The sequence below is a fragment of the Phoca vitulina genome, unplaced genomic scaffold (assembly GCF_004348235.1).
Source record: "Phoca vitulina isolate PV1807 unplaced genomic scaffold, GSC_HSeal_1.0 scaffold24, whole genome shotgun sequence".
Taxonomy (NCBI): domain Eukaryota; kingdom Metazoa; phylum Chordata; class Mammalia; order Carnivora; family Phocidae; genus Phoca; species Phoca vitulina.
Window position 1 is genome coordinate 11,599,756 of NW_022589727.1, and position 12,045 is coordinate 11,611,800.

General features: G+C 44.1%; 1 protein-coding gene across 1 annotated transcript; it reads right to left on the minus strand.

Moving 5' to 3' along the window:
• Positions 1-5,039: 5,039 nt before the first annotated feature.
• Positions 5,040-11,767, minus strand: TTR (transthyretin). Its single transcript, XM_032421322.1, has 4 exons — positions 11,588-11,767; positions 10,345-10,475; positions 8,369-8,504; positions 5,040-5,304 (listed from the first exon to the last, which is right to left on the minus strand). The coding sequence occupies exons 1-4, from the start codon at positions 11,654-11,656 to the stop codon at positions 5,200-5,202; spliced, it is 441 nt and encodes a 146-aa protein (XP_032277213.1). The 5' UTR covers positions 11,657-11,767; the 3' UTR covers positions 5,040-5,199.
• Positions 11,768-12,045: the final 278 nt, after the last annotated feature.

Sequence of the window (12,045 nt, forward strand, 5' to 3'; positions counted from 1 at the left end):
GGAGGAGAGGATGCCGAGAGACACAAACACGCGTTGAGGGAGCGCAGTGAATATTCCGTTTCTCTTCTCGGTTTATATTGGAAACCGCTGGAAAAGTATGCCTTTTCTCCTATGCCCCTCAAAGTGCCGAGTGGCTGGTCTTACCCTAGAGAAGAGTCTCCTGGCTTTAGCAGTGTAGCATCCTGACACATCAGAAAGGTTAAATGGGGGGTGGAAATGTACTAATCAATTCATCTATATGGGACCAGATTAATAATTTTTACCTGTGAAGTCTGGCTTCAAAGGCTCAGGACATCTCATTGATTTTAATGGTAATCTCTGGTTCCCTGAAGGTATGATACATGGCCCAGGGAAGTCTTTAAATAGAGGTAATCTTGAAATAGATCGTTGCACATAAACGTCTCATTCAAATTATGTTCATTTGAATATGCTTTATGTGGAGAGCATAGCAGTATTTTTTTCTATTTTTAAAAAGGGTGGGTACATTTTATGAGAATGAATACCTTGCCTTTAAATGACACTGTTGTTTACATTTACCCTCCACCCATTCACACACATCAACTTTTTTCATGTCATCCCCCTGGTCCAGACCCTACAAGGCCTCCTTATTACCATACACAGGCTTTTCAAAAGATGGATGGTGGTATAGTCCCTATATTAGTCAGGGTTCTCCAGAGAAATATAAATAAGTATAAATATAAATTTAACACATTTATATTTAATATAAAATTCCATTATATTTATATTTAAATATACATATATATCTAGAGAGAAAACGATTCACTTTAAGGAATTGGCTCACGTGATTGTGGGAGCTGGCAAGTCTGAAATTTGCAAGGCAGGCCAGCAGGCTAGAGGTCCAAGGAAGAGTTGATGTTACCATCTTGAGTCTAAAGGCAGTCTGCAGGCAGAATTCCTTCTTTCTCTAGGGGCCTATTTTTAAGACCATCAACTGATTGGATGAGGCCCACCCACATTATGGAGGACTATCTGCTTTGCTCAAAATCCACTGAGTTAAATGTTAATCATGTCTAAGGTAGTCAAAGGGTACAAACTTCCCGTTATGAGATGAGTAAGTTCTGGGGGTGTAATGTACAGCATGGTAACTAGAGTTAACAATACTGTATCATATACTTGAAAGTCGTTAAGAGAGTACATCTTAAAAGTTCTCATCACACACGTGCACACAAGAGGTCACCATGTGAAGTGAGGAATGTGTTAACTAACCTCCTGGTGGTAATCTTTTCGCAGGATCTATGTTTATCAATCCTCATGTTTTACATTTAAACTTATATGATTTTTTTTTAAAAAAAATCTCTTATTTATTTGACAGAGAGAGACACAGCGAGAGAGGGAACACAAGCAGGGGGAATAGGGGAGGGAGAAGCAGGCTTCCCGCCGAGCAGGGAGCCCGATGTGGAACTCGATCCCAGGATCCTGGGATCATGACCTGAGCGGAAGGCGGACGCCCAACGACTGAGCCACCCAGGCGCCCGAAACTTATATGATGTTATATGTCAATTATATCCCAATGAAGCTGGAGGGAAAAAAATGTTAATTATGTCAAAGAATACCTTCACAGCAACATCTAGAATGGTGTTTGACCAAAAACTGGGTATCGTAGCCTAACCAAGTTGACACATAAAGTTAATCATCATGGTGCTCCTCCTCTACTTTACCCATCCTATCTTTGGCCACATCCTTATTTCTGAGGTTATTGGGAAACTGATACAACATGATGAAGATCCTTTTAGTTTTAGGGAAGTAAGAGATGTGTGTGTTTCTGATGAGTGCGAAAGGCCATGAGTGGAATTAATTAAGATACTCTTATCTCTTGGGTATTTTTATGGGAAAGAGAGTAGGGCTGATGGGAGTCCACCAAGGTTGATATGTTAGAAGCACATATTATTGCTTTTGTGGATTTTGGCAGGATTTTCTTATTAGCATTCACTGCTATTTCAAGGGTTTGGGTGAGCAGCTCCTCACGGTTGGAATTAATCAGGAACCCACGGACTACTGTGACAAATCTCTCTCTCTGCCTTTCAGGGCTTTCCAAAGCTCTCTGCATGGCTTTGGGCAAATTACTTAACCTTCTGTAGCTCAGCTTTCTTGTCCCAAAAAGACTTCTAAAACCTAGCATTCAGTGATTCTATAACTTGAACTTAGCCACCCAATGATCCCCCATGATTTTTCATCTCTCTGCTTGTGACGACCCAGTTCCCACCCTCCTCTTTGCAATTATCACACCCACTTCCATCAGGGTATCTCAGCTGATGTGGTTTTCTACAACTTAGATAACTATTCCTCTGTCTGTCACACTACTTTTCAAATACAACTTGTAATATCTTTCAAATATACAGTGCTTTTATAAATCAATACTGACTAAACAGACCCCCTGCATAATATGGTAAATGATGTGGACATGCAGTTCACAAGAGGTTTGAATGGCCAATGAGCACAAGACAATATGTTCAGCATCACTAAGGAAAAAAAAAATCTAAAGAAATATTAAGTGTAAATTTTGACTTTCAGAATGACATAGTTCACTGATTACAAACCCAGGATAAAATTTGGAAGAATACCATACATAAGAGGCTATATTAGTTTCCCAGGGATGTAAAGTGAGTGGCTTAAAATAACAGGAATTTGTTGTCTCACAGTTCTGGAGGTCAGAAGTCCGAAATCAAGGTGTCAGCTGGGCCACACTTCTTCCGAAACTTGTAGGGGAGAAGACTTCTGTCGATGGCAATCAATCCTTGGTGTCCTTGGCTTATGGCTGGTTGTCACTCCATTCTCTGCCTCTGTACTCTATTTCCAAATAAGGTCACATTCACAGGGCCTGGGTGTTAGGACTTCAACATATCTTTTTAAGGGGGCACAATTCAACCCATAACTGTGGCCGTGAAAGATACTAACACATAACAAAGAGCAGAGGAAGAAAGTATTATTTCAGTGGATGCAGCTGGGACAGAGGACCCTCAGGGACCAGACAACACACTCCGTTTTATGCCAAGATGCTACATAGCTTCTGGAAGATAGATGACATTCAGAAAGGAAGAAGGCTGAATGTTAAACTGGAAGTCAAATTGAGTTGATTTCATTGGGCAAGATTCAATTTGTTGATGCCAAGAAGAAATGAGGCAGGAACATTAAAAAGTTAAATTCAATTCAGAGATATATATATGACAGATTCATATTTTCAATCTGCTTGGGCTATAAAAATCCATAGCTATTTAACAGTGGCCAAATTGAAATGTAGCATTTTATTAACAGGCAGGTCAGTGACCAATACAATCATTTTAAGTATTAGATTGAATCTTACAAAATTGCCAATATTTGACCGTTTAATCTATAAAAATGGCAATTTGATGTGGATTAGCCTAATATACATAGAAAAAGGACTTGCTAATCTCATTAACAGAATTAGGGGCATTGATTTTACCACATGGATTTGGGGTAAAGCTTAATGAATGCATGTTAAAAAGTCCAAGCCTACAATCCACTTTCTTTAAATTTCTTCCTCCTTCTACCCAGCCAGCTAGAGCACGGCAAGATTTTAGATTTGAATTTGGTGGAAAACAGAATGGCTGCTTAGGGATGTTTAGGCCTAAACCTTGGGTCAGACCCAGGTTGTCCTGGGGAACCCTGGTTGGAGATTGTGCCCCAGAAGTAACTATCTCTGCCCCAGCCACACAGGGGACACCTGGTGACAAGTTTCCCAGCTTGGATCCATATTGTCTGGATGAATTTGCAGCTCTAGCAGGTGGCATCTAGAGCCTGCTTTCGCTCCAGTCTCCTTTCCCTCTGGTCCTAACCTTACTGTGGCAGAGATGGATCTTGACCAACACAGATTAGTGCTTTTCTCCAGAATGTGGTCATTCTGGGAAATGACTCCCAGCCAGGAACTAGATCGCTCGGTGTGTCTAAGTGAGACCATGTGACAAATTCTGGCCAGGGAAATGACAGTGAGAATCCTGTGTGTCACTGCAACATGGGGGGATGAAGACCATACTTTCTCTCTTCCTCCAGTCTACCGACTGGGTGTCCCTTGAAGCCACAAGATAAGCAAACCTGGGCCCTGAGTCACCATTTAGAGGAAAGCCACCCTGGAGGTCAGCAGATGAAGAATTCCCTCATCGGACTTGGTGTGAGTGAGAAATAAACTGTGGTTTTGTGAAGTCCCGGAGATTGAGATTGTTATTATGACAGCACAACCTCGCCCACCTTACTACCTCCTACCCGTCAACATCCTCAACCTCCATCTATTCCCTCCACTTACCGCGTTGTTTCACTTTGTCTGGGCCTTGCAATCTCTGCTCTCTCGACCTGGAATAACCCCTCCCTTTCCTGGCTGGTAAACCGCCAAGATTCAGAAGTGAAATTTATTCGGTGTCCTTGTGTGACTTCTCCCGGCTGTTTGCTACGCCCTCTTTCCTCCCCTCGCTGAGCCTTGTACCCGAGCCTTGGTGAAATCACATTGACATCGTCATCTTCTCCAAAGTCTGTGAGCTCTTGAAATGCGGGCACTAGATCTCTTTCTTTATGTTCAGGGCACCTAAAATAGCACTTGGCATGTAGGGTTTCTCAGTACATGAATTTTGGATGAGTCTAAGTGAATCGGGGGTGTGAGGGTTCTCTGATTACACCTTCCAGTCAGTTGGCTGTGGGCTGCCGTTGGTCAGAACCGGATTGGAGAGCTTGAGTCACGCAGGTCTGGCCCTGTACAGCTGGGCGCTGACCTCAAAATCATTTAAGCACTTAAAGGGAATGCACAGAATAAAGAAGTGGGTCCTCAGAATTTGTCTTTTGCTATTCACCGAAGGTTAGAGGACACAAAAGCTTTTTCCTTTTCAGAATGTGTGTTTTTAATGGCTGCGGACCATGTCGACTACATGCTTAGCTTGAAAGACATTGAGAACTGGGACTTCCCTCCAGAATTCAGCCAGAGACTTTTTTGAGTTCCTTTGCTTCTCTCTTAAATTCAATTTTTTTTTTTTTTTTTTGAGAGGACAACACGGGAATAAAAAAGCGAGTTCAAATGAAATGAGAAGTGCTTTAATAGGAATGTTTTATTGTCTCTGCCCGAGTTTCTAGCATAGCTTATAAAGTGAAAACACTGCTTTAATAAAAAAGGAATACTAATGGTTACACAAAATCCTGTCCTTTCTCCTTCAGATCCACCCAAGGAGGGGTCCCTCATTATTTGGGGTTGCTGACGAGGGCTGTGGTGGAGTAGGAATAGGGGCTGAGCAGGGCCGCAATGGTGTAGTGGCGGAAGCCAGAGTCGTTTGCTGTGAACACGACCTACGAGAGAGCACAGACAGGGTCCGTTTCTATCAGAGCCTAGAAATGTGAGTCACCGAGAGGGAGACTACTGGAAGTCCAGTGCCAAGTTAATTCATTTTATCTTATGGTTTCTTTTTCTGGAACAGATTGAACAAAAGGCAAAAATCCAAATATGCTGGTAAGACTCCATGGGAGACTGGTGCAACCCCTGGAACAAGATTTCTTTCCTACAGCCCTGTATAATCAGGTCTCTCTCTGTCTCTCTCTCTGTCTCTCTCTCATTTTTGTTTGTTTTTGCCAATTCACACTAAAAATCTGGGTGGCGCTAGCCTGACTGAGGGAAATCACAGAGAGCCTAAATGCTCTTGTCGATTTTCTTGGTAGAAAAAGGAAGTGGAGAGGTAGTAACTGGCATTTGGTGGCCTGAAGACCGGAGATCAGTGACTGCAATTCTTACCACACATCAGAGACCTGGAATTGTAGAGCTGGCAGGAATATTCTTCCCATTTTAGAGGTAAGTCATCCAGACCTCTGAGTTAGTATTTGGCCCAAGTTTATACAGGACGGAGCCAGGTTAGAAGTTAAGGCTTCTGTCTCCAAACCCAGAGGTTTTTCTCCCTCTATTCCTTTGCATTTTCTAACACGAAGAACAAGAATGTGTGTGTATGTGTAACAAGCAATGAAATATGGAGTAAAAGCAGTATCTTGTTCTAGTTACGATAGCAGAGTGTGGAAGGTCACGTGGGAATTCTGAAATAGACACATGGGTTGGAGCTCGTTTGAGCTTCCTAATTGGACAAATTATTGACCAAAGTGTTGTTCCAGTTAGTCATGTACTTCAGGCGGGTTTAGTAGAGCTTCTGAGGCTCAGGGCCTGCGATAGTCTAGGTGCCAGAGTGAGACAAGTAGGAGGAATTTGGTTCAGGAGAGAGATGGGGGATGGTGAGGAGGTTTTTAATTTTACTTATTTTGTATATAGGCCTTGGATTGAGCTTTGGACACATCCTGGGTAAATGTGTTTTTTTTCCTAATATGGCAAAAGGAAGCCTTGGTTGTTTGGGGACAGGAGAAAAAAAAAATCTGATTGAACCATACTGAAAATAAAAATAGCATTGAGGGCAAGAGGAGGTAAGAATCACCTAAGAATCTCTGAAGGAGAAAAAGCATTCCTTAAAGGCCAAGTGTCTGGCATCACCCAGGAAAAGCTTCTTCCCTCTAACACTGACATTGGCCTCCAGCTCCCCTTGATTCTTCCTCAAAACTGTAAATGGCGTAATTGGTGCTCAAAATCCCATGAAGTGAAGAGGACTCCTAGTTCCACAGGCCATTTCCTAACTCTCTCTGTGAGTGTAACAGGGCCACCTGGGGCCCCGGGCGAGGGAGGAGGTGGCTGATGCGGAAGAACAGCATTTGTCTGGGGGTCTTGGTCAGAAGAGGTTGGCAGGGGAGGGACTCATGGCTGAACCCGTCAGCACCAACCACCGAGGGGAGGCCCCGGGACTCGCGCTTGCCTACCTGCTCTCTCTCACTCCCCGTATCCATTGGGCTGATGGTCCTACCTAGTATGCCTGACATCAGTCCCTCTCCTTCCACCCCCAGAGCAGGCGTGTGTTTTCACTTATGAATTGCTAGCATTTAGCAGAGTGTTGGACACATAGAAGGCTTTTATTTTCCAAATGTTGGCTGAATGAACACTTAGAAAGTAAGTAACAGACAAGGAAGCTAACATCTAATGACTAGGAGCAACGCATCGTGGACACTATGGCCATGAATCTTCTCATTAGGCTGAGCCCAGGGCAGACAAGGGTTCCAAAGGGCCTGATCCTGTGTTCTAGGGTAGAGGCTGAGAGTCTAGGGGAGAATGTTTTGTGGTGGGCACCTCTAAGCCCTGTACCATCTACACTAGGCTCTTTGTCTTGCTGCCCCACTTAGGAGGAGCAGCCAAAGGCAAGCTTCTTGGTAGATGGGGAGCCCCAGAAGTCAGGCCCTTATGGTTTTCCTGGCAACACCATTGCCCCAAAGAACCATCTGATGTCAATTGAAGCAGAGAGGATGCTTCCCTTTCACGCTGAACTATTTTTGATGCGATTATTTGATCTTTAACTCTGACCAGAGTTCTGGATTCTCTTTCCATGACAGCCATCTGTTTTAAATGACTTAAGGAATTACAGAGAAGGAGGAGGCCCCAAGATAGGGCCTGTGGATCACTTGGAGGTTCCTACTACCTCATAAGCAAAACTTAGAGTGTGAACCAAGGGTTACAAAGGTGGCTTTATTATTATTGTTTTTAGCCTGACTTCTTACAGGAAGAAAGCTGAGGTACCCCTGAGGCTAAGCCCAGGCTGGGCCCTGTTGGTCATTATTTCTGCTCATCCCTTTACTAGACTTTGGGCGAGTTATTTCACTGCCCGGTGCCTCAAGTTCTTCCTCTGTAAAATGAGGATAATAATAACAACTCCAATGGGCTGTGGAGGAGGACTGAGTAGGTTAAATAACCTTTTCTAAATATAGAAAAGACAGCAGTCTGGCACGTGGTGTATGCTCGACCCATGTTATCTCTTGTGTTGCTGTTATTATCTTGAATTTGCTGTCTGTATATACATTACCCCAAAACACTTCTCCAGACCTCTGGGAGCCAGATGTGTTTTGGAATGAAGTGTTTTTTTGTTTTGTTCTTTTTTTTTTTCCTTCAGATTTTAGAGAAGTAAAATGGCGCATCTATGTTTCATTACAGAGCAGCCTAGGTAGGGTCTGGAGGGCTGCTAGTCATCCAACATATTAACAGTTCTTCGGCAAGCAAATATTCCTAGTCAGGGGAACTAAAGAAGATAATTAGGAGCCTCATGTCAATTCAGGTCATGTTACTAAATGAGTTTCCACCAAACTTAGAAATAAACTTTGCTTTTCAGAGTTCTATAGCTTTCTGGCTGTAGAAATAGGAAAGGGAATCTGTGCCAGTTCGGTGCTTTCCTTACGACATTTCCATGGCATGTGACTGCAGACTGGGCATTGCCTGGGATCGACGACAGCAACAAAACAAAGAAGATACTAAAAAGCAACTTGAGTGTCTCTACGCTCTCACCTCTGCATATTCGTGGAACGGGGAAATGCCGAGTGACTTCCAGTACGACTTGGTGTCTAATTCCACCTTGTATACCCCTTCTACAAACTTCTCAGCAGTTGTGAGCCCATGGAGCTCTCCAAATTCACTGGTTTTCCTAGAAGGTAAAAGTTACAGGTTAAGTTAGACATTAGGGGAATGAATACCATGGCAAGGTGATACCATACACACACACACACACACACACACACACACACACACTACACATGTGCAGTGTGTGTATGTGGGGGGAAATACATTTATATAAATATACATATTCAGGAAAAGGAGAAGGAAGGGAAGGTGAAATTCTAGTAACTGAAATTGACAGGAAATTTGTCAGAAAGATTTCAAAAAGCTTATTCTAGATTTTTCTTAGGAGAACAGAAGGTATAGGTATGTTTCAGCTCAAAAAGGGTCATTTCAATTCAGGGTTGGTGTTTGGGTGAAGGTTCGTAACTCCCCCTTGGACTTGGCCGTGGGCCTCTTGGACTCTGTGGTCCCCATCACACCGGGGTCTTACCCTTTTCCCTCCTGGTGTGAGGGTGTCTTTCAGAGTCCGTATCACTTGAACACACAGGGGGAACCCCAAAGTATAATAAGGCACCTGTACCTGAAATTATTTATATATTTAATCTCTTTGGTCACCCTTTGCTAACAACAAATACAAGGCAACTCCTTTTAAAAAAATAACGAGGCAACTTCTGTTTCTGTAGAGGTATCAGCTCCATTGCTAGAGTTAGAAATTGCCCTCCATTAGACCTCAAAAACTGACAGATAAAAATGGAAATTGTCTTTACTAACTCTGATCATTGCCTTTCCACCTTTCTTCTTTTCTAAGAAGAAAATATTTAATTTTTTTTTTATTTATCTTGTCAGAAGAAAAAAAGATTCACATGAACATCTGAATATGTTTGGTGCTCATTCTATTTCTTGCTGAGAATATTCTCTTAAGTACTTTCCACATTGTGCTTGGCATTTTAGATAAACATAAATGAATTCACAAATAAAAACTCAATTGAAACCACACCAACGAAAACGGTCTTCCCGGTGATGGGTGACAAATCCCAGTGCGGTTCTTGGGATTCAGTTAAAACCTACAGAAATTTTCCTTCGTGGAGACAGAAGCACTTAGCAGTATCGTTTGGTGCTGAGGGTTTCTTGGCTGCTCATTCGTTCAGTGAGTTGGTTTAGGTTTACGAATGTGCATTTTCTTTGAAATTCTTGCTAAGGGAGGTGGGTAAACACTATGAAAATTGTGCAGTGCCCGAGGGAGGTGAAAAGTCACTGTCGTACCTGACGTTGGGTGATCGGTCCGTGGCTGTGCTTTGCTTATGTATCTTTCTTGTCTGTGTCCTTTTGTTACTGAGTGCACCAGCCTCCAGCCTGGCACGGAGTGGGTGTTCCACGAGTGCTGCTTAGACACAAGCACTGGGTTCTGGAGGATCCAGATAAACTAGACGCATGCCTTGTCAGGGCTGTCCCTCAATTCCTTTCCTTTCATTAATAAAGTAACACAAATTGTACATCTTGCCTAAAATTCCAAGCCAAGGACACTCAGCTTGAGTGTTTTGCAAGGGCACTGGGGAATCTGTGATACTCTTGAAATTGTATATACATATGGGTGTGTGTGTGTGTGTGTGTGTGTGTGGTTGTGTGATTTTTCTGGGCATGGAGAACATAGTTTTCCTTACCTTCTTAAAGTGGTCTGTGACCTGAGAAGGCAGTGGATCACTGCTGGCTCCTTCTTTTCCCTTTATGGCCTGTCCCTTCTGGGCACTCCCGGTGAAGCAAAGCAAGAGGAGGGCATCCTTCCCACGGCCTACTTGACCCCCACCTGCATTCTCAATCTACTCGAAGATTCTTCCGTGAATGGTGTGAGGCAATCTCTCTAACAAGTGGCGGGAGAATGAGCAGCTAGACCGAGGTCCCGGGTCTGGGCTTGTTGGGCAGCTTACCCGGAGGCGAAGGGCTCCCAGCTCTCGTCAGCAGCCTTTTTGAACACTTTCACGGCCACGTTGACAGCAGGGCTGCCTCGGACGGCGTCTAGGACCTTGACCATCAGAGGGCACTTGGATTCGCCAGTGCCCTGGGCATAGAGAAGGCCAGTGAGAGGTCAACAAAACTGGTAAGAGTGAAAGAATCTATTCTTTTTCTTATTTTAAGATTTTCTTTATTTATTTGAAAGAGAGAGAGCACGAGCAGGGGGAGCAGCAGGCAGAGGGAGAAGCAGGCTTCCTGCGGAGCAGGGAGCCCGATGCGGGGCTCGATCCCAGGGCCCTGGGATCATGACCTGAGGCAAAGGCAGACACTTTACCAACTGAGCCCCCCAGGCGTCCCTGAAAGGATCTATCCTTGATGGTGTTCGAAATCTGGAACAAGGCAAGACGTACACGCCAATTCCATTTCCAGCAATATAAGTGTTGAGAGGGAATGAGCTCCCCTTCTCAGTGTAGCCCGGACCCGATTGCTCCCAAAGCAAGGCTGGCTTCTGCCTCCGGACATGCTGCGATCAACCGGGGACGGGGCTAATGAGCTTTGAGGGAGAAAATCGGCCCTCTGAGAACAGTTGCTTTGTGAAGCCTCGCTATTGCAGTGGAATTACTGAAAAGACGTAATGTGCCACAGGCCCGAAGAGTTAGTGTCTCCCCGAGAGCACTTTAGTCGGCTGTTGCTGTAGTCATTCCCTCTTACGAGTCGTAAAATCACATCAGCCCATCTCGTGACCCGTTTAATAGCATTAGTTAATTCTTCTAGAGGACTTAAGAATTTGGCATTTGACTAGAATGTTGTCCGCCAAGCCTTTCAAAAATTAATCAATAAAGACATTTTGATTAGCAGAAGGGAAATAAACCTTATAAAAGGATGCATTTCTGAAAACGTGATATTGGTCGCTTCGTGAATATCACGTCTTTATTTCTACCATCTATCTGGAAGGACATTGAGTGGAGGAACCAGGCCCCGTAACCCCCAGTGCACCAAAGCAATAGTGGGGCGCACCCAGGGTCCCAGCCCGGGGTCAGTGAGCTCTGCCGAACTCGACTCATTTTGAAGTTTGAATCAATGACATTTAAAAGTCGATGCGGGGTGCCCTTGTCCCAGGGACGAAAGGCGGCGGGCAGAGCTGAAAGAAGTCACTTCTACTTCGTCTAGTGGACCTAAGGGTCTGCATAAAAGGACTTGGCAGAATCAAACACTCACCGCAGGGCCGGCCTCAGACACAAGTACCAGTCCGGCGAGGCAAAGCAGGAGCAGGTGATGAGAAGCCATCCTGCCGAGAGTGCGAGGGCCTGCGTGGGGGCCGCCCTCCGCCTGGGGCTTTTATACTCACTTCTCCCAAGCCATGCTGCTGATCCCTGCCAACTGACTCCAAACCTGCTGATTCTGATTATTGACTTAGTCAACAAAGAGAGAATAAGTAACTCGCACAAATATGAACCTTGCCTAGAGAGATTAGAGTGTAGGAACATTAGCTCTATGAAATATTCTTATGCTTAACAGGTCACTGACCAGCTAAATCACCAAAACAAAACACACAAAACCAAACAAACATACTCTTCTCCCTGCTTGGCGGGAGGCAGCAACATTCTTGGGACTTTTTTTTTTTTTCTCTCCCTTACAGATTTCTCTGCATGTTTTTTTTTTTTTTTTCCACTTTC